At 42.4% G+C, this 23,997-nt stretch overlaps 1 protein-coding gene across 5 annotated transcripts in view; it reads right to left on the bottom strand.

Moving 5' to 3' along the window:
* LOC118508385 (B-cell receptor CD22) overlaps positions 1-23,997 on the bottom strand; it is a 126,424-nt gene that overhangs the window by 67,621 nt on the left and 34,806 nt on the right. For 3 of the 5 annotated variants that reach the window (XM_036048125.1, XM_036048128.1, XM_036048123.1), the window contains exon 2: positions 16,420-16,942. In XM_036048125.1, the coding sequence (XP_035904018.1) occupies positions 16,420-16,471 (52 nt within the window). In that variant the 5' untranslated portion in view covers positions 16,472-16,942. Of the gene's footprint in view, positions 1-16,419; positions 16,943-17,724; positions 17,745-18,500; positions 18,637-23,997 lie in introns of those variants that run through there. The other 2 variants (XM_036048124.1, XM_036048126.1) reach the window with 2 other exon arrangements.

The following is a 23,997-nucleotide window of genomic DNA, read 5'->3' on the forward strand; positions in this document are numbered from 1 at the left end:
TAACACAACCAGGGTAAAACTACATGAAGGAATGAGCTCATCTGAAATCCCGTCCAAGCTTTCCAGGTTTGTAAGAATGATTATGACTAATATCCTGACTTGCGATGTGGAAAGGTGGATTCAGGGTTAAGAACCATCCATGGTAATCTGCCAAAGGCATCAGAACTTTCGGATGCCTAAGATCGCTTCTTGATTCTAAGTTGAGCTTCCTCGACCACTTGAAGCATATTGTGAGTATATGGAGTCATGAGGAAGGGGAGAATGAAACAAATGAAGCGAGATTTTAATGCTACCTACTAGTATCTACCAAATAGATGTTGTACTATTTGCTTCTGCGTTCGTGGAAGTGGAATACGAATCAGTAATAATGTGGACCTTGGCTGCTCGGATCCTGACGCTCGGGAGTTTATCAAGCGTAAATTGAAATCAAGGATTGCGCACATGAAGAAGAGCTCGCCTTAATTTTCCTCAACCAGGAGGTAGGGAGAGTCATCCAAGACTCCGCGGTGGAAGCTTCGGAAACAAATCGTACAAAAAGCAACTATTTTGGAAACGAAAAACATTCTATAAGTAAATCTAGCATTTGCTCACATATGCTTCTTAGATGTGAAGCATTACTAACTTCTCAATGCAAAGGATACCAAAGCAAGCAAGATCGAGTGATCTTGCGATCGAGTGACACAACAATCCAGGGACTGTCATCATGGGGTAGGGGAAATGACGGCTAGCGATCAGAAGAACCTTCTGATCCGAAGAAGGTTGACTGATAGACACCATAGTGAGCAGTTAATAAAGTGAGGAACTCTACAGGTATCAACTGGAAATACTGAATTCAAGGGAACTCTTCTTAAGACTGCTTAGAACCTTTGTATTGAAAGCATTAAAATACGTGTGAAGCACAAAAACTCAGCCCAAAAATTATGGAAACCTAGCAGCTGTTCTAGAGAGAAAATTCAACAAGAAATTTGTGAAGAGCTACAGAGGATGATTCAAAATTAAACCAAGCAGCATAATGCTATAGTACCTTGCCTAAAGTGCTTCTAACTTCTGCAAGAGTAAACAAGCGATCGATTATTATATGGTCTATGATCTGATTATGTCTGGCAACACTGCCCAAACTTTAATAGTAAAATTTTATAATGCCTGGCGCCAGAAATAAATTCTATATTGAAGATTGAAGAGAGTAAGTGTTTGTATCAAACTTTCTAAAGGCTCAATAGATAGAAATCTTCATGAACCAAACCAAGTGTAGCTCAATGACTCGTATTGATCTTCAACCAAACAATCTTGACCGGAACTGGAACAAAAAAACCCCGAACCCGATCAACTGCCCGCCAAAAAGGTCAACCGGTCGGTGACACAAAACGGTGGAAAACTTTTGCTGTTGCGGAATGTCTCACCGACACCGACCATTTTCCCTGGAGGGCGTGGATGCGATCGACAGGCCGGGTTCCGGTAATTGCAAAGGTAAGCATTTTTGCGCGCCCCCTATTTCCTGTTCCTCATCACTTCACCGGGGGTGTTTTTTTGTTCGCCTATTTTGACTGGCGCTTTACTGGTGATGCTGCCAGCTCCATTTATATCTATCCCGATGGTTTTCCGCCCTTTTCGAAGACATGTTTAGCCACCCGTCTAGCGGGCAAAGAACAAAAGGCGATGTCGTGCTGGGCCGCTGGAGGCTTCTTGAAGGAAATGAGCGCAACAAACAACCGAGAAGTATGATAAAATGTCCCAACGTGAAGCTTGATCCGCAGAATGAATCACTCGGCCTCTTGCCTCGTAGCATCTTCTCCTCAGAAGAAAGAGCAGGATTCAGGAAATAAGCAAGCACATGATTGAAGGCATTATCTTCATCGTTTGTGTCCTTTGACTTAGCTCCGGCTCAACTCCGGCGGTTTGGTGTTTCGCATCAGGCGCAAAGGGCCAACGGTTCCAACAGGAGGTGGAAAAAACGAAAACGGAAACCGAAGTGGTGGTGGATAAGAAGAAGCAAAAAAAAAGCCAGGCTCTTTCAGATAATACAAATCGGCAGCCGATGGATGGAGACATCGCAGCAAAATAAGCAAAACTCTCGAAAGCGAACAATTCCGGGAACGAAGAACTTTCCTTAGAAGCCGTATCATTTTTATTCGCTTCACCCCTCAAGGAGCTTCGGTTGCAGCCTGTGTGTGTGTGTGTCTCCGTGTCTGTATGCATGTCCTCAAGGAATCTTAGCATATAGCCGGCAACAACAGCATGAGAAAAAAAAACCTGCTTCTTCTCTGTCGATTCTTTTGGACCCGAGAAAGGCGGAAGAAGCTGATGTCGTTCATTCGTCTAGCGTTCCTATGTTCTTGCTTCCAAGTTTGCCTTTTGTAGCCTGCCCAAGCCGCTCCAACATCGTTACGGTAGGCAACTGAACCGCGACGACAACGACGTTTTCTGTATGGGCATTTTCCAGACCCTGTTTTTTGTTGTTATTATTGCCTTTGTTTTCTTCATCGCTCGATGACGTCGACCGGGAAGCTGTGAATGATTTTATGAATAAATACATTATTAAATCATTTGCCCTATTCGCACGGCCACGGTTGGGTGATCGACGCCATTTCTTTGCAGTGCAGCGCAGCCCATTCGGTACCAGGAACCAGAACGACAGCCGGCATACTTATGGCGTTATGGATTAATGGGTGAGGAATGGGCAGCAAAAATAAAGGGGAGAGCTAGGCGTTTCGTACGCATCGTTTGGCTTTTGGTTGATGGATAGAAGAAATTTTTCCTCCCAATCCTACCGATTATGGTGGTGCGAGATTTGGGCAGACACGCCAGCCAACAAATGGCTCAATTATGGTCGGTAAGAATATTGGATGTTTGCTGATGGAAGGTGTAAGTATGTGTCGTAAATGTTTTTTTGTTATGCCTCTGTTCTGGCATTGCTTCACCACAGATTGTTTTGTTTTGTTTCGTTGTGTTATTACAGCCAACAATATTTATGACGATCAATGTTTAACTCGCATCAGGGGGAAAGGTAGAACGATTATTGTGATGAGTTTTGGCTAATGGCGTGTGCTTATGCGAACAATTTGGGGGTAATATATTTCACCAAAATTGAATCGGCGATGGCTTTAGTTAGTGACGTGGAAGTTTTAGACGACATCTGTAGGTCGAATAATAAAAGGTTTTTGGGGATAATGCTTGATATTTTGCAGCTCTAGAATAAATGGATAAAGTAGCTGGACAGTTTTGAAACTTTTGGCCAGCCGAAATATCAATGTACAGTTCTATCTATGAAGTTGTGTCCAACACGTCTTGATAGGTCTCAAGAAAAATGGGACAGAGTCCTGTAGATTGCCCAATCCAATTTAGTCACTCCAGCCGTATACAGGCAGGCGGTTGGGTTGAGATTCAATATTCGGTCCTGACGTGTGAAGTCCGACATTGCTATCGCCTCGATCACCGCCCTCTCCATATTGAACTAACTGCTATCAAATTATATAAAAATGACTTTTGAAGGTTAAAACTTGTAGTAAACTACCTTGATTGAAATTTAAGGCACCATCTGTTGGTAATGATCCGATCGAACATTTTTTACTTGGACATCTCGGGAGACTCATATTAGATTGAGGATTCACAAACTTTACAGGTACTTTTTTTTAACTAGTGGTAGAAAACTTACATGATCGTTTTGACAAAAGACCTTAAAAACGGCATTAAATCTCATTAAACACATAACAAAACTACTGCAAATATTATCTCTTAGCTAGGAGGAAGAACTGAGGTTCAAATCCTATCCGAACTGTTCCCCCGTAGTGAGGACTTAATATTCTACTATGACGTATCAGTAAATCAAGTTGCTCAGACATGATCTAAGACAGCTCGTTAGACCAAGAACAGAGAGAAAGAGAGAGAGGGAGAGAGAGAGAAAGAAAGAGAGATTATCTCCTCCAAAGAAGCACAAGTAGAATCAATCAGCTTAAATGTTTATGATGCAAAATGGAATGTAAATGAAGTTGAGTAGATATATTTTAGAATGGTGCATTTTATAACTTCAATACAGCACCACAATCAAGTCCTTTTGCTTGTGAAACAATCTTAAATCGGAGTTATAACTGCTTTTTAAAGTTTACTATAATAAAATAGTTTTATCCTTAAAATATTAAGAAAAATACATTGAAAAACTGTTTGGGGTTCCAATTCCAATAAATTCCGATAGAGGATTAGTAAGCCAAGTTAGGATTAGTTGATGTTCAAATATCAGAAACGGTAAAAACTTTTAAAAAGAAGCAATATACCAGCATTAGTTTGAGTCATTTCTTATGATTTCAAAATATTGGTTCAACTCCCCGAACTTGTACTTAAATTATTAAAAACCATTCCTTGGTACTTGGAAGAAAATTGATTGTTCAAGTTGCATCAAGCATGCACAATCCTAAGGTGCTTGAAACGTTGTAAGGCCGACCGATTATTACAACATAATTTCCCATCCTCCCCTTCTCCTCCCGCCACAACCGGCATCCCCACCAGTAAACCCATCATTAACCACCAGGATCGTAATTGGCTCACGTCAGCGTCATCCTGCCCGGGCCACTGCACTGGCTTTGTTGCAGCGCGCTGCGTCCAAACATCCGGCAGCTCCAATCTCAACCAGGATACGCCTGTCGTCGTTTCCGAAACCTGTTATTTGTTTTAACGATTTCCCGACCCCATGCTCGAGCGTACCCGGCTCGGCGAAGAAACGCCAACCAACGCTGGCTGGCTGGAAGTGGGTGCTTATTGAATTCAATATTCTAATTAACTTCGCAACAACAAGCGCTAACTAGTGTTTGCCCGATGCTTGTACGTAAGTGGAGAAGAAACATAAGAGCCACTTCCGGCGCTTTACGAACCGAACTCGAACCCTCGAACCTTACAACACTGAAGTAGCGCAGACAGTGAAGCGTGTTCAGGACGAAAATGGCCACACTTCGGGCGATGTGCCGTGCACTTTGGAACCCGGGTGTCGAAGAAATTTCGAGGCAAAAGGTGTAGTTTGATTGGGGTATGGTCTGGTGCTAGCTGCAGTGAAGCCTTACTGTCGAGGTTGTTGAAGACGAGCTTAGATAATCAGTCACAGTGGTGGCAATATTGATAACACTACTGGAGTAAATAATAGGTTACGTGACAGCTTAGAAAAAAACGTTAATATTCTTGTGGATCAACTTCAATCTTTAATGCCGTTTAACGAAATGAGGCTTCAAGACTCGCCATGTAACAATGTCATGTGAGCCTCTACATCAAATGGTCATTACTTTGAAAGTTCGAGACCACTTAATAAAATCCTTTAAGGAAAAGGTTGTTGATAACATGGCAGGAGTGTGGTTCAAATCCTATCCGGACTCCTTCTGCGTAAATCCCAGTCTATTCAGACAGGCCAGACTATCCAGCTTCGGGTAAATTCCAGCCACGGAAAGCCAGACCTTTCGAAGCCAAGGAGAAGAACTTAGGTAAAAGATATTAGCAATAATTAATAATTTATACAAAGCAAAGTATTGTGCAGCCAAAACTCAATTTAATATTAAAAAATAAAAAAAAAAATTAACTTGAGATACACTTCAGCGGTTATGACTTCTTCTTGGCGTGAGGACCTCGCCGATCATACCCGCTCCTGGCTTCCTAAACTTAATGAAGCCACGTAGTTGGTGGTCGATTCTGAGGAATACCCAATTATTTTATACCTATTTTTGTCATTTGTCTTTAGCCCAAAAAAGACCTGTAGTTAAGCGAGATATTTCATAATTATTCTAAATTTGTTTCCATCGAGCATGCTCTTGAGATCTGCTGTCAGGAAAGTTACAAATTGAATCCTTTGAGTAGGCCTCAAATCGTGCTCCAAAAGCAAACAAATTTACTTCCATATATATTTTGAAGCATGGAAATAAATTAAGGTTTTAAGGATTAAGTTGAAGTGGCGCCATCTATGTGTCAGTACAGATACTTGTCTTCAATTTAATTTAATTAAACATATTTTAGTTGCTGGTTCAATTTTGATATTTTTAACATATAACTGTGTGAGTCCCTATTAATTGAACAAATAATAATATACTAACTGTAACGAAAGCAGTTTTTTATTTAAATATTGGCAGCTTTTCCAAAAAACTCCAAACTACCTACCACTCACTGTACTAATGCGTGCACTAGCATGGCACCGAACCCTCCAGCACCATTTCATCAACACTGCCCTGCTATTAATCAACGTAATGAACAAGCGATCAACCAGAGCTCCTTGTTTTTTTGTTTCCTTCCAATGCCCTTCGTCCCAGCGCACGCTGATGAGCGAATTTCCGACAACTTTTTCGATTCGACTACAAGGTAAAAGAGTGTACCGACAACCTTCCAAAAACAAAACCAAGGACCGTTTGAAAAACGCATACTTCTGTAGAAAAAGCGCATAGAAGAAGAATGTTGATTTGAGGTAGCCAACTTCTTGTTGAACTTCGTGCCTCCGGAGCCGCGTGCCGGAAGACGATCGAACGAGCCTGTCGCGGATCTAACGCGCTAACTGCTTCGCGTGGATAAAGTTTTTCGGTACCCGTGGACTGGACGTAAATTACTCCCCGTCAACGGAGCGACTCGATTTTGGACAGGTTTGGCACCGGTCCAGAGGAGAGAGAGAGAGAGAGCACCCCGTAACTGCACCGGAAGTAGCTCCACTTAGCAAACCGAGCTGGACCTGCCCTTCCCGATCGAGCAGCAGGACGACGAGGTTTAGTCATGCAAGGGTAAGCTTAAGTATTCGGGGACAAGCAAGTGGTAGCAGCTTTCCGGGAAACAGGAAATTGCCAGGCACCGCAGGACCTTTCCAATCTTGTGCCACGCTTTTCGTACGGGTAGCATATTGCACATGCACTTTCCGACGTACGCTGGTTCCGGTAATGGGTTTGGGAGATGCCCTCGTGAAAGCAGGACACCCTATCAAGCTCCTGCTCCCGTCTGCTTCCCGCGTGTCGATTATCGTGCCAAGGGTCCCTTGTTTATGCAAATGAGTTGGGTTCCCTTTTGCTTAGTTGCCGGCTGCAAAATGTTGTGCCAGAGTTTCAGGCCAGGCTTGGACCATTCCGGGGCCTAGCGTGAACTACCCCCAAACCCCTGCGAGAAGTTGGGTCGGAAGTACAATTTAGCGCGGTAGCGGTAGCACCATTTCGTGCCAATAAACTACATGCTGATGGCATTTTGTCAGCAGGATCGCGTTCATGCTTTCATCATTTCGCTACACGAAATTTCGTAATTCCTTTCGCACAGTTATTTCGGCTATTTTGTGGGACAAACGTTTCCGACGGATGGACGGAGGTATTTTTAGACCTTACCGGTGCACAATTAATCATGTGTTTGTTTGCCTTTGGAAGCTGTACAAAGATTTGTTGTGGAAGGCGTGAGTATATAGTTTAGAATCATAATGCAATTTGTGTGTAAAAAGTTTAAATTAGACAAAAAAATGTTTTGAAAATATTGGTCGCATCTTCACTCAAATATAGACTAAAATTTCAAATCCCACGTTCAAGAAGCTTGGCACAATCATAATCATTCATAGTATTTCTTCTGAAATTACTATGTTCAATAATAAATGTTTAAATGTCACGTCACCTAGAATATAGCGTAAATTGATCACATAATCCGATTTAAAATTTCTATAAAAACTTTTAATATCAGCTGAGTATATTTGGGAGTTTCTCCGTTCGATAATAAGCCCACCGATGCAAATATACCTCGAGCATCGTCAACGGCTTATTTTAAGTTATTGTCACATAGATCTCTTCATACGTCTCAGACATAGCAAGCATCTGTCTTCTCCAGGGTTTTCTTCGCTGTTCAGATCGATCCTCTAACCTCAGGATCGAAATTACACTCAGGATAAGCTTCAGGGATTTCAGATCTCAGATCAGTGCTGTTTCTCAACAGTTTCTGTTGAATTTAATGAGTCGTACAACAAAGTTAAGCAATCAAGGGTAGCAATCAAGATAGGTAAATCGAATACAGGATGGGGTATCAGTGATTTCCTTGAACGAAAGCCCTTGAGTCCAAGTATCAGTACGCAAAGCCTCATCGCGTAACGATATAGGAACATCGATTTGTAAGAATGCTTAGAACAGTGTAAATGCATCCACATCACGTTTGGCGAGTCTTCGAACGATCACGACGTTAGGCCCGATGGATAGCCGTGATTGGAAGATTTGAAGCTTTTATAATCGATCATCAAGAAGTGCTAGGATATTCAGAACCATTTTGCTTAGGTATTCGAGTCATTAAATGAATAGATCTTCAATCAATCTGTGCTTCTGTACTGATTTGACCAAAGCTAATCCAAAATCCACTGATAATGCGTTAATACTTTCAATGTAAATGAAATACAAGATTTCAAAGACAATTCCAGGGTGAAAAGCTCTCTACAACACTGAGTCACCCAATGAAGTTTTTTTGAGTCTTTATTAGTAATAAAGGGATAAGTTCCTCAGGGAAAGATCTTAATATAGGCAAACTGTGCAGTTGCTTGGGGCCCCCAGCTTTCAAGAGCCCATTTTATTTCCACATAGACGTTTCTTCCTATAAGCAGGCTAATAAGTCTTGGTACCCTTGATAATTTACAGGACCCCTAGGACTTCATAAGGATCCTCTCATAATGTAAACTCTTTAACTTTGGCCCAGGCCCAGTTTGCAGATTTTGCGTTTAAAGAGCTTTTCCTTCTGCTCAGAGCCTCCAAGGAGCTTGATCCGCCACCGGGTTGTTAGTTTAAGTCATGTGAGAACGTCACGAATATCTAAACAATCGTTATTTAGCTTAACGTGTTAGCAGACGGCGTAAATTGTTAGAGAAATTTGAAGCGGTAATGAATTTGGCAAGTGCAAAATGCAATATACACAACTTTTCCACACTTCGAAAACACACACACATTTGCGGGTAGGAACGAGCAACTTGAAATGGGATGAATATTCAGAAGAAAAAAAGTACAAATGCGCTACAAGTCCCTTTGACGGATAGGTACGGCGCAGCTCACACACCTCGCTCGCAAGGTGCGAACATGTTCGTTTATTTGTTCGAATGAAGTACGAACAGTCAGTAAACGAAGTCCTTCCCAGGGAACCCCATCCTACTTCACGTGTCTTCACCCGCCGTAAGCTAACTGACAGCGCTAACTGTCCAAACTTGTGAACCGTGTTCCCTGTCCCTGACGTGGTACCACGCAAAATCAAAATGAACATTATCTCTAACTTTTCCCTCCTCGAAAACCGTCCGGCGTCGAGGGATACTTTTTGTCGTTCGGTGTATTTTTTTCATACCCATCCAAAAGGCAGATTTGGCAGCCCTCCTGCCTAGTCTGGTTGCCGCTCCGGGGTTCAAAAATTGATTTCTTGCTACCCATCACGTGTGTGGCATTAAGCTGTCGAAAAGAAGCTGAGCACGTCTAGCTCGTGTTCGCGTGCGCAACGGGCACGATACCGGGGTCGAACTTTGGCATCCGGAACTTTGGTCATGTTCACACTTGGGAGATGCGTAAACTTCTTCGTGCTTCGGCTGGTGGAATGTTTCTTTTTCAGGGGTTTTCTCCACCACCACTGTCTTAATGCAACCGAATGGTTAGATATACGGGAGAGTTATCACTTCCTTTGGTTTCCTCTTTTTTTGTTTGGCAATGCACGTCTGGGACGGATTTCTGGAAAGGAAGGCACGTACAACGATGTGCGATTCCTCGGCTGTTATCCAAGAGTGAGATACAAACCCCCAAAAACCTTCAACTACACATGCAGGTTCCTGGCAAAAAGCGGTTCTATCTCTCTTGCTCTCTCGCACTCGCTCGCTCAATGTCTGTGGATCGAAACCGCACCAGGATACACTTAACTTTGGCAGCACGCTCACCGGTAAGTTGGCATGAAAAATGGAAAACTTCCTTAAATCCGATACATTTAAGTTGATTTCGTGGAAAAGCGCCCGGTCGAAGCCGTTCCGTGCCATCGAAGGAAAAACTAGGTCAAAATAGCCTGGTGCTCGTACTGCTGCTGCAGTTGCAGCAACGGGCAAAACCACACGGACGGCCAAAGTTGAATTCCGCTCGGTGTATGATAATTAGAAAACTTGCCACCCAGATTATCTGCCGGGTGGTGACGATTTAAAGTTTTCATTTTTCGGCTCACCACCACATCAGAGGCAATCCGGAGTTTATCTGGCGTGCGCCATTTTGTTCAGAGAATTCTTTCTCTCTCTCCCCCCCGAAAAAAACTCTCGTTCCTTACTTTCTGTCCCCATTGCACGCAATAGTCGATACACGGATGCACTAAGTTATGCAAACGAGCTAATTCAAGACTGCCGTGATTGCCGTCCTCGTACCGCTCCAGACAGTCGCTCCAGACAGAGCTCCAAAAACTTGTCCCGAATTGTGTCAGTTTGTCACCGAAAATTGTACACAGCTTGGTGGTTGCGGTGTACCAAGGGGGGGGGAACAAAGAAGGGGATTCCATCCTGCCACCCGGGGAATAGAGTTAGGTTAGTCCCGGACGAGAATAAGTTCGACTGTAGTTCTTTATATTACTCGAATCCTCCTACTGTCACCTTAGGCTCTGCACCTTCCCGGCGGAGCTTCTCGGGCCAAATTCTGCATGTGACATCATCATCATCATCGTAAAATGAACTGTACGCACGCACACACACACAGGAGAAGGTTCTGGTCCTTGGGGGAGAGAAAAGAAAAAAAACCTTTCATCCCAGACACTCAGATGTGCCGGCCGCCCAACTCATCGCTGTCATTTACAATCACGTTTCGGGGGAAAGTTTTGCTTTCAAGAGAATTATGCTAATCCTGTAAATTGATGTACTGTGTGTTGTGTTTCGAGAATTCCTGTTTCATGACGGCAGGCCCATTTGAGACTGTTTCCTGTGAAAGCAATAACGAAAAAAAAAAAAAAATATCGTCCGTTATTCTGTGAATCTGCTTGTTGCTCTGGCAGGTGTTTGTGAAGGATGAATTTCCTTATTTGTTCTATTTAGTAATAAAAACAACAGCCAAGCAGGCAAATATTCGTTGGAAACGTTTCAACACTTTAAGCCGAGGTTCGAGGTATTATGAGCAGGTTTTGGAAAGCGGTCTCCAGGCCAGAACATGTACCACGTACACACCGCTTGTAAACGCTCAATAATGCAGACAGTAAACATGACGCCGGTAACGATCACCATCGACAACTCCGCACCCGTAGTCACGGACATTGCATCCTAGCAACACCAGCATTATCATGCGGCACGTTCTCGTTCCTTTATTATCGCTCCACCTTAGAGCCACTTGAACAGCAAAAGGAAGGACCGAAAAAACATGGATCGAAATGTCACGCCAGTGAGGCGTCACCGGCGACCTTTTTTAGCCAACAGTTCAAGCTTCCGTTTCCGTCGGAGTTTTTCACTAGAAGGTCATCTGTGTGGAACGAACCAGTATTCTCAGCTACACATACGGTCCTTACGGTCCGTAGAATATTTGGTTCATCTCATCACCATCACCAGCTCAAACGTGTCAAAAGTGCCACAGGACATTGTATGACACAAAGTTGTCCATGGTTTGGGTAGGTTTCCCCCGGTTGTCCCTGAGACGAGCAAGATTTGTTAGAAATCCTCTTTCAAAAATCCAAAGATAAACAAACGTCATGATTTGTGTGAAATAGCAGCAAATCGTAGTTGCTATTGAAGAATGACCAGAACTTTACGGACAATGATGATTGGTCGGTCCTGCTTATCGCAACACTTTTCCTACTTGTGCCTGAAGTTCTGTTCTGTTCTGAAAAAGTGTAGTTCCACGGCTAAACGCATTACACACATGGTAAATGAAAGCTTGAAGACGAAAGCAACACAAAAAAGCTTCATGCTTGCTTTACTTTGCTTTCTCTCTCTCACTCAAACTATATCCAGACGGCTAGAAGTTGTCGGCCAGAATGTCTGATGTCCGTTCGAAACTTCGTTAGAGACAAGAGATACTTTTTTCCCCTCCGTTCGTTCAACGCTTTTATCCGTGAAGTGTAGTAACCGAACGCCGCCAGATGTATAGCTCCAGCTCACCTACCAAGGCATCGTAGTGGTGCCCATAAATCTCGGTCATCCTCCGGGCAAGGTTGCGCTACAAACGTGTGTCGACGCCTCACGTCAACCGTAGACAGCTGTGGATCGACTTTCCTTCGGGGTGGAGCTAAGTAGACATGGGCTGAACAAATAAAAGACCACAAGCTTATGTGCCCCGGGAGCAAGGAAGACCTACAAGGAGCCTGGTACGGGTTGTTACCTTCTCGGGATGATACGCTTACCACAAGTAGATAATAAATAGTATATTCCACTCCAGCAAACGGAACTCATCCTCTTCGGTAACACACACACACACACACACACACATCTTCTGTGAGCTCAGTGTGTGTGTGATGGTAAGCTTTCGGTTACTAAAGTGTCCATCCGACATGACCACAGGCGCCCGCTTGACGTTTAGACGCAGCCGGATGTTGAGGTGACATCAAATTTTCAATTGTTTGCGATTAACCTTACCGGCCGGGAAAAAGCCGGAGAAGCTGTTGGCAAGCTGTTAAGCCTCCCTGGCTACCAAAAAAACTCTGCTCGGCCGATCGTCGGAATGAACAGGACGCTCTGTTTTCATTGCCCATACGCTCTGATACGGTACGTCCAACGTGTTCCGCAGTCCACAGTGTTCCGCAAAATGGACGATAAAACTTTAAAATAGAGCTTCATTACTGTCCATATTGCTGCTTGTTGAATGAGTTTGTGGTTGTCGTCGGTAGAGCCCGGGTCGGAAATAAGCTTTCATTTACGGTGGAAATGGTTCCGATGACTTAAAGCTGCGGCTTGAAGACTCACACACACCGCACCAGAAGTTTGAAGTGTGTGGTAGAAAGTCATGGTTATTAAATTAGTCCTCACTTGTGGAACATGTCGACCATTATGCCTAAACTATTTGAATTGTGACATTCATATGCAATAACCAGCCACTGCCAAACGAAATGGTCGACGACATCTCCAAGTACACGCATAAAAGCTCATGTTAATGACACACTCTTCACCAGCCGGCAAACAAACCCCATTGACACCTCAATTCGTCCGTTAAAGTCTCATTTCACTTATTAAGGGTTCGGGCGGTATTACGGACCGAAGGCCTCGGGGAAAGATTTGTTTGGCGGAAACTTTTCTCACCCCAGAGACACCTCCCACCCGGAGGGGTTTTTCTTCGTTGGGGATGTATTTATAAGCGAAGCCTTAACACAAACCGACCGTCCACCGATGGACCCGTATGATAGCGCATATGGAAGTACGCTATCCGCTTAGCCGCTGTCGTACGGTAACGATCGCCCCGGGACATGCATCTCGAGTGACCGTTCGTTGTGCTGGTGCTGGATCCGTATCTAATCCATTTCCCGGTGGCGACCTGGGTGGATGGTGGTGCGACAGTAAATCCTCTCCAAGGAAGCCCTCGAGCCATTTGCGTTGGCGACCCATAAAAATGGTATTTGAGGCGAATAATTACTGACCGAAGAGGGTTGGTAGCGATGGGGTGGCTGATGGCTGAGTGTGGCATATGCTTTTGATCACCACATTCATGTGTGTGAGTAGAAAAGGATGGAAAGGTGTGTGTGTTTTTTGTTGCTGCAAGGATATCCAAGGCACTGGCAGAACGAAAGATGGCCAACGGACGATTGCACACCGTCGCTCGGTTCAGGATTATGTTTATTACTGGCGAAGTCGTGCAAACGAACGACAGTATCTCCGATCGTACACCAACCACCACGATCCGTTATGGTGGGTCGATCCACGCCGGGTTTCCTTGGTTCGGCATCAGGTAAACTCAATTTTGTGTAAAAATTACACTCCACCGGCATTGCCAATGGCTTCGTGGCACACCGAAATCCATGTGCTCAGCGGCGGGACCACAAAAACTCACTGCCCAATCGCTACCATCATCCTGAGGATCGATAATAATCATCAAACGGAAGGGATGTGCTATCTGAATGAAGCTTATGGGCAAGGTTTCATCCACGCTAAGGTACATTCCTTTGACGATATTTTTTCTCTCTCGCCCCTCGTGATGGCCACCAAGGATACCAACTGTATTACTATCTCCATCGTTACGGTTCCAAGTGTGTGCTCATGTAGAAAATGCAGGCTCTCGGTTGGGGGGGTTAGGATATGAAATGGTCCAGTTAATTTAAGTGTAATATTTATGACCATGAATAAATAAACTAAACAGCGAACTGAGCAGAGCGCCTGTAGTGTGTGGAACCCCGGGAGCCAAGAACTAATAAGGATTGTAAGAGAATGAAACCACCTTAACTGAAGATAAATAAACGTACCCGCAACAAAAGAAATAAATAGAACTCATTGTCGATTAACTTCATTGTTTAAGCTTTGAACGTAAGGATAACGAAACCAAATCGTACCAAGAATTTCCATTTACCCTCAATGGTAACGGATCATCTCAAGATTAATTCATTTACAGCAAACAAACACATTTTCTTGGATGGATATCTTGATTCAAAATTGGACCAAGGCACATAAACCTAAGACGATCAATGATTTCCATAAATCCTTCCGGTAAAACTGAACCGATCTATTCATAGGCTTCAGGAAGCTTGCCAATATAATCACCGGAAGTAGAAGACGGCTTCCGGGAAGATTTTTGCATAAAATAGGGTATTGCAGATACACCAGATGAGAATATAGCGTTTTCTGACTGTCTAAATAATTGAAATAATTGAAAGAAAGTATACAGAGCTATTCATGGCATTTTAGCGTTACTGGAACGCAAGTCGTTAGTTGTATCGAGTAAATATCCTAAATTTGCAAGCAATACGGCCAGGCCATTCTTCACAAATAAAAAAAAAGTGCACTGAGTTCTATTCAAAAACATGTTTATTGATGATCCAGAATAAATGGAAAATGTTTAAAAAAGGGTTATGGCTCTATTCTTAGTCGATTGGCAAAGTTTCTACAATTGATTATGCCTTGACTTGCTAGAAACGTTTTTATGTCAGGGAATCTGATATTTGATGACCTCAACATTATGTTTATCTTATTACAGCAGTTAGATCAACATATCCTGATATTTACAACAGATAAAGCATTTTAATCGTTGTTTTGCTTTACGTGCTAATTTCAATACATAACTTCCAAAACAACTGTGTTTTAGCATTTACGAATTATTGTAGAGACTCATGTATCAGCAATTTAAAAATGACATAAATTTTGACATTTATAAATAAAAATGACATTTATTATAAATAAAAATCAGTTTGTTTGGCATGCTTACATCATAAAGATCAGATTTCATTTGGTGTCAATTCGTTAAAATAAATCAAGAGCTTTGACGCCGGATTGTCGAGAGCATATTGATTTTCTTAGTAAATTTCTATTACGGTATGAAGCTTCCAGGAACAAATGGAGGCGCCCAGTACTTCATATATCAGGATCAAAGAAACGTTTGACTATAAGCATTTTACAAGGAAATTCTGTCCTCTTAAATGATTTGCGTTTATTTGATACTTGATTAATTCAACAATTTATCAAACAGATTCTTATATTACTTGAAAATTATTTAATATCCCTGAATATTATCAAAACAGATCCATATTTCAAAATGCGGCATTTTTTATTTTTTTTCAAAAAATAACAGGACATTCTTCTAATAATTTTAGTTTCCCAAAATGTTTATAACTTGCCTAGAAGAATTTATCACTTTTTAAATTTAAATATCTGTCAATAGATGCTAAACAATAAGTAAATTCTTTTTATTCTCAGCCTCTCATTTATTGAACATTTTGCAAACAAAATGAATCCACAAATCAAAAGAAACGGTAACAAATGAACATAAACGAGCAGCATTGCCGCTTATCACAAACGATTCCAGAACGATTGCATCCAACAATACCTCTTACTTGTAATGCAAACAATTTCAAACACGCATTCTCGGACAAATTCATCGATGCTTCCCCATCTTTACTCAGCGAACGCAATCCATAGAATATAATTGAATAAAGCAAACTACTATCAGCACCGGATGCGGCTTCACACTACTTCCGGATCGCTTTCTTTGGAAAGCTTCTACACAAAAAAAAAACTCTAATCCAACATGATTGAGGCTCAAGCGTAACACCGTCAAGATAGGACGATTGATAGATGCCAACCCATGTCAGTAACCCTGCCATATCATCTTCACACACATACACCGGGCGTTGGAACGCCCGCCGAAACTCACAGGACTGGCCTTGTACAAATCAACCCATCGTTTATGCTGGCGCCCATTGTTCCCTGTTCCTTGTTCATGGGAAAATATTTTACTTCACCACTCACTCTACCACTCTCGGTCTCGGGTCACCCATTTCCCCGGGACCCTTGCTCGGTGGGTGTGGGTGTATAAATTAATGTGATTTTATGTTGCTTACCTTTCACGTAGATGGCTGATATAATTAGAACAATTAATTTCCAATAATCCATTTTACGGGCGTGTGTCGTACGTTACGCCTGCCGGCTTGGAGCGTTGGATGAAAGGGCCTGTCGCTGTTGCTGCTGCTGAAAGCTTCCGTCGATGTCAGTGTGTCCTGCTGCATACACACTCACTCACACTTCCACTTTCACTCGGCCTAATGACACGGCCAACGGTTCGAAAGGATGAACTGACAATGCAGGACTTCCTGCTGGACAGAAGCTTCCTGGTGGTATTTATACGCTGGAGGGTGGAAGTATGTGGTCTCCCTTACCTTCCTCACTACCACCCGGCCCTTCGACACAATTTGTACAGCACCGAAAATCTACTACACTTCATTACACACACACACACCCACTGTAGACAGGGGCCGTACGCACGGCGTCACACAACACGGCACGCACCAAACTATTACACCACTATCCCGTTAAATGCATGTCACTTGTTGTTTTTCGCTGTGCGTGTGTATTTATTTGTTTCACCTACACAAGGAGAGGGAAGAGGGAGAAGATGAAAAGTGAAAAACATGGGTCAGATTGAACGTGTCCGTGAGACGATTACACCTGGAGGATAAAGCAACGTTTAGAAGGTTTGGAAATGAGCCATGCGAGGCAGGCACTTTACGCCGCTTCCGGTCGCTTTGCACACATGAAATTATGCCCGCTACATGAGAACGGGGTGAAAGTGTGTTGCGTGAATAGAGGTGACCGGCCGCCAGCTACACGTGACCATGAGGGGAGGTGACCGTTTGTTGTCGTTATTGTTGTTCACGCCTTTCATCTTCAGCCTGGCTCGTATCGAGCGGTGTCAGCTTTGTGTCACTCGTCATGGTTAACATTTAATTAAATTTCATAATTTCAATTAGCATTGCAATTCGGTAACTCGTTGCAGGGATAAAGTGACGATAAAGGATAGTGCTAAAAATTGGCCCGATGGTAGGCTGTTAACGTCATGAATGGGTCCTGTTAAAATAGCAAGCAGTTTGACGGAGCGAGTGAACGTGACAAATTTAACGTATTTTGATAATTAATTTCAGGAGCGTATTTGAAGCATCCATTTTAGCAAAATGATTGATTTTTATGGCTTTTCTTTTTGTACCAGAATGAACAGCATTTGAAAAGTGCCTCTTGGGATAGTGCATTCCAAATCACTGTTCATCATGACGGAAAATTGGAAGGTTTTATGAAATAATAAAGCCATGAGTAAGTAATTAAGAAAATACTTTAATAAAATCAAAAACTGATGTAACAAAAAAATATCTAACCTTATAATAACTTAGCTGGGCTGTGTTTAAGTTTAAAAATAGAAAGAGAAGGTATAGAAAATTATAAAAATTATTCCTATCAGACATTTGAGGTAAAGTTTTCTTTAATTGAAAATTATTTGTTTTGCCTGATTTTCATGAGAATGGCAAATGGATAATCAGAATTGATTTCTTTATTCATCCAATTCCAGGATCGTTTTCCCAACATATTATTCAAAAATGAACAACAAAACACTAAGTTGATTCGTTGAAAATTACAATCATGATTTTGACTCATGATTTTTAAAATTTGGAGGACCTACTATATGAACCATCACTGTACAGCAAGAAACAAATTAAGTCCCTAGTCAAAATTTGTAGCTGTACCAAGCTTCCGGGAACAAATGGAGGCGCCCAGTACTTTATAAATCAGGATCAAAGGAAATTGCAAAATTACGACTTTGTTTACTAAATTAAATGTTTTATTTATTCAGTTTAAAATATCGGCAAACTTTAAAGAAAAGATAAAACCAAAATGGAAATTAGAACTTTGAATCAAATTTCAATCCTCAAACATGACTAGTAATTTAAACCGATATAGATAAATTACTTCGACTTTCAAAATTTCAGTTTGTGGAATGGTTCATTTTTTTGTAAACACAGTTAAATGTTACGATGAACAAAGAAATATAAGGGGATAGTTATGTTGAACTTTTTTACACCATAAATTTAATTTAATTCAATAAAATAATTTTCCTGCCAAATTTACTGCTAGACCATTCTGGTGTTCAAGATACCTTCGATAGCTTCAGTTCAATTTCATTAATAATGAACATTCACTCGCATTCAAATCGAACAAAAAAAACCCTCCTGAAAATAATCAAAAATTATCATAACTGTTACATTTGGATCACGAAAACACCAACTACACCGATTGTACTGCACTATTACAATCCTGCTACAACAAAACGCACCGGTAAAACACACACACAACACATCCCACCTGATCATACACACACAGTAGCACAGTTTACTTTGATCCTGTAAAATCTAAATCGCACTTTGCTGTCATTCCTGTAACGCTCATGCTGGAGGAGCTCGAGCGGTTCGGTAGGCTCGAACAGCTCGGACAGCTGCTCCGTCGCTGCCGTGTTTATGCAAAACACACCGTTTATTTATTATCGTAATGGCGTTGCCAGTCGATGCTGGTGCTGTGCTGTCCCGTTTGTTGTTTTTGTAGCCACTGTTAGCAGCTTTTGGTTGTGTGTGAGAGAGAGAGAGAGAGAGAGAGAATCAACACGCACATGCAATAGCAACCCGCGAAAACGCGAAACCCGTTTGGTTGGAAGCGGCGTGTTTATTTTAGCATTAAGCAGCACATAATTACTCAATTCCGATGGTAATGGGTAACGGAGAGAAGCCAACCCCTCCCACCGCACTCGTTGTGCCTTTTTATGTCTGTTCAACCGCAGCAAATGTCTACGGCGTGGGCCAGTTTGTCTACAATTGGGGGCCAGCGTGTAAAGTCACTCCCGAGCCGGTCGCGAGTCGTCAGTCGGCGTGTTGGGAGCGCGGAATTTGTTTCGGTGTGTTTGTGTGTGTGTGTTTTTGCACCATTATTTATCCTTTCACTGAGTTGGAAGCAAATGCTGTACGTCACGTTCGTTTGGGGCGAGATGCGTCGACTTTTCTTCCACCATTTTTCTGTTAACCGAACGGGTACACAGAGTTTTGCAATTTTTGTACTGCTTTCCGGAGGCCTGGCCTGGCGCAAAAATGACTGCAGATCTGAAAAAGAAAAGAACAGAGGCAAAGGAAAAATCCATAATTAGTCGTTTGCTGCCAGTCGCCCATACCGCTTAATGCGGTAAAGTTTATTCAAGCTAATTAGGGAATTATAAATTCTCGCACTCGGGTTCTTGGGAAAGTAGAGAATTATTTAGAACTGAAGGCGAATGGTGCTCTGTGGCTTATCAACCCTCAGTACAAATGGGAAAGAGGGAAAAGTGGAAGGGAACTTTAAACCTCTCAGCTCTAGGATCTTGCGAAAAATCTCCCCCGTTTCTCTTGAAAGGGTAGACCTAAAGACTCGAGCCGTCATTACTTCTATTGGCTGGAAGCTCATCCAGTCCGGCCGTCAGTTTTGCTCCCAGATTAAGACTTTGTTGACCACTGCTTCACTCAACAGTCCCCCATTGACTGTTCACAATACAAGGATAACATTAAAAAGGGAAATAATTTTTATTTCATCTTTCCCAGCAACTCCGGTGCGCCGATCTTCACCGATTCGTTGCCTGGAACAAGAATCGTGAGTGGAATGAATAAAAACCAATTCTTTTTGGGACCATTACGAACGCAAAACGGCACACGGAAAACGTGAAATCTTTGTAAAAATCGAGTCGCGTCGAGACATTCCGTGCCCGCGGCTTCCCGGGATGCGGAAATGTGAATGACCGGGATTTTGCTTTAATTAAATTGAACTGGCTTTATACGACTGACACACAGAAAAAAAAGGCCAACGATGTGTTTAAGCGCTTGATGATGCTTGTGGGCTACAGTGGCAGTAGTTTCGCTCGCTTTGCCGGACTGGTCTGTTTGTTTGTTGAGGCATGGTTTTAATTACCACTTCCAAAAGGCGCTGAACGGTTGAGTTGGTTCATCCGATCTGCTAGTGAGTTGCAATGCGTTAGAGAAAATTAGCTCCCTCGAAGTGGAAGTGGAGTGGACGCGCTGGTAGGAGTTTATTTATTTTCCACATTTACAACCATCGTGCCTGGACATATTAATGCGATTAAGGATTTGTGGAGAATTTATGGACGTTTAAAGCTTGCGTGGTGATTGAGAGTTTGGGAGATTTTTTCATTAACGGTTAATTGAAATTTGTTTGTTTAATGTAATGGTGAATATTTTATTCGAGTTTTGTTTTTAACTAAAAGCGATAGATCCACAATAAAGAACAAACAAATTGCATTTGTTTGTGGAGGGAGTCGTTGAGGACTTAATGAAGGTCGAAGTGGACGATCTCCAGAGGCCTCACCATTCAAGATATTCAGTCGAAGGAACCTGGTTTATCAAGAGCGCTTGCATTGCACTAATCTTTGTTTGCCAAGAAACTGTAGATCTTAGTCGTTTCAGGGACACCTTGTCAAGCAAGAGACCTCAACTAGCAACAATCCGAATCCGAGAAGAGTTTCAGCAACTGGTCACATTATGAGATGATCCTTCATTCTCTAGCAAGAGAACTAGCCTATCAAGCAACATGCGACTGGAGGTCTCGTTTACTTGGGAGCCTGTGGTTTTCTATAAATTGTTGTTTAAGTTAAGCATAGTCCTAGACTCTGCGTTTTACAAGAACTCTTGACGTTCAGCGTTGCCTTTGAAGGACTGTCGTATTCCAAGAAACCTCGTTTATCATGAGAACTCAATACCATGAGGTTTATCCTGCCAAAGGTCGTGCCGTCAAATGATACTAATTCTCTCGGGAGTCTTATCGTTCAAGAGACCTTATCGTGTAAGAGATCTCGTTTTCGAAAGTGCTTCTTCTACTTGCAGAAGTAGGATAGCATGAGGTATTTCTCTCATCATCTTCGATTAGTCTATGAAGCTTTAACTTCCATAAGACCATTTCACCCAACCTTGTATAGATCTATTGCCTAAGAAACATCACATTTCTAGGATGCCTTGTCTAGCTAGACACCTCGTTACGAAAGAATCCTCACCTGTCGCTTAATATTTTTTAATCAAGGACGGCACGCCCTTTTTTATTCTTCTTTTTGCTAGTAGCCATTGTGGCCAAAGACCCTTTCTCTTAAGTGAGCTGTTTCATTCCTTATGACCTTTTCTTCCAAAAAATCATATACATACAACAAAGTTTTAACTATCAAGAGCACGTGTTGGCCAAGGATCCTCGTTGTCGAAGGAGCTTATTTGACTAAGAGATCGCATTTCCTGAGAATCGTTGGCGATACCACATCTACTAAGAAACAACATACCACGAGTAGTTTTTCTATCAGAAGATCAACCCGCTAAACCAGCATGGCATTGATTAGCCAGAAGCACACTCTTCAAAACTCGTCGTTTGAAGGAGCTAAAACGAGGTTCCATACCAAAAACAAGTTCGGCTATCTCTAAATGATCGAGGTTCTCAAAACTCCACAGACTGCTAATAAGTAGAAAAGAGATCAATTCCAGGGAACCTTGTCGTTTAAGAGAACTTGTCACCCGAGAGACCTTGTCTAGCAAGAGAGCCTCTTCGTTATGGCCTTATAGAATATCCAATAGTCTTGTCATAAGAGAACAACAGGCTTTGCCTGACAAGTGACTTCATTGTCTAACGGCCTGTGTCTTTGAAGGGGTATCGTATTCCAACATCTCATTCACATCCTTCAAGGTGAAATTTATCCGTTATATCTCACCGCTCAAGAGAGTTCAAAGCCATGACTGGGTGAGAGATGTGTCCAGTTAAAGGTTTTCTAAATATCAGGACAGTCTTATCTATAATCGGGTCTCAGTTTAAATCTAAGCGAGCAAAATCAGATAATCAAGGCGATCTTCAAAGAAAAGAATCGTTTTATTGTTAATACTACATAAGTTTGCTGATTGTATTAATTCAATAATTTATGTGTAATTCAATAAGGAAATCATCCTTGAAAGAATTTCCCCCTTTATAGGTTATGCACCAACTAATTTTCAATAACTGTCAATTACGTTATTCTGCTAGATGAACAAATGTTTGACGTGGTTGACAAGAAAAACATCATCATTTTCTCATTCTACCTTTGTTATGTACATTAAACAAACATATGCATACCAGCGTAGCATGAAAAGAGAATACGTGTTGTAAACTCACGTTTCAATGCTGTCAATTGTGCCAAATTCCTCGCTAACTATTCATACACCAGCAATGGATCGAATTTCCTCAACAACTCACCCACTTCTGCCCATCTCTTTCCAATGAAAGATTTCAACCCCTCCCCGTGTGATGTGGTTGTTTTGCATACCCGTTCAAACATGACAGATAAACGTTCCGGATAGAAAGCAAAAAAAAAGCATTTCGACGATGGGTGAGAAAAATTACACGTACGGAATCAAGCGGCATGGTATGAATTTTCTCCGGAACGATTTTGGGCACCATCAACGCCAATAAAGCTGTCAATTGTGCAGGTGATAAAAGCATTACGCTAGACGCTCCAAACGATGAAGCCGACGAACGTTTGCACACGGACTACACGTTACACATCGAGCATCACTGAACGATCCGCGCGAGAAGACGAGTCCAGCTGGGCGTGGAAGCAAATGTTTCGAAAATGTTAAAGCAATTTGACGGCATGAAACATCCAACGTCGCGCTCTTTGGATCCGGTGTTTGCGCCTTGCCAAAGATCCAGACAGGTGGTATCCTGTAGCCGCTGCCACCACGGGTGAAATATCATTTTCGGATCAAACTGCCATCCGCAAGCACCGATCCAACCATCCCCGCCGGTAGCAGTTCAGTCTAATTCGATCATTTTTCCAGCGCACGTAGATAATGTTTCTATTATATTTTTTCGCCCATTCTCTACCTTTCTTCCACGAAAAGCCTTCCATTACGTAGGTAATACACGACCGGGAAGATGTGAGGAAAATGTCCAATTTCCTTCACCTTCACCGAGTAGAGTTGGGAACGAACAGATCGAGAGACGAGACCTGACGAATGCGAAATCTACCCCATTTAAGAAGCTTTAGGAAGAGGCTGCTGCCTGCACGTCGGGTTGTGATTTTGTCTGTTAATCTTCTCGTTACGGATTCTTTTCATTCCTTTCGCGGCCTTAGGCTCACCGCTCGGCAGTCTGGAAGGAACGCTTGGTTTTGTTTTTCAAGAGTAGCTCTCGCTCTCTACGATTACGTGAGCATTCGGGCGTCTTCTCATCAACCAAGATCTATGAAAACACCGACGAACATCTTCAAATACCTGCAGAGTTCCTTGCATTATCTTTTTTGACGAACCATCAAAGGGAAGCTCCCAACAGGATGAAGTATGTCTATGGTGGAATTCAAACCGTAGAAAGAAAGACCTTCTTCTCTGAGCTCCGGAAAAACACACACTTGCAACAAAAAAAAAAGGAAGATCCCTCTCAGCCATAATACAAATGGCAACACTGAGCATTAACCCTCCGAATGCGCTTGGTCCCGTGGACTCCGGTTTGGTCTGGTGTGTTTGCTGATTTGTAAAACAAGTCTCATCTTGTGCTAATATAATTTGGCCCCGGCTTCGCCCGAGCGGAAATTCGATTTTCTCTCTGACCCGCTGCCAATG

This window comes from Anopheles stephensi, chromosome 2 (assembly GCF_013141755.1).
Source record: "Anopheles stephensi strain Indian chromosome 2, UCI_ANSTEP_V1.0, whole genome shotgun sequence".
Lineage (NCBI taxonomy): Eukaryota > Metazoa > Arthropoda > Insecta > Diptera > Culicidae > Anopheles > Anopheles stephensi.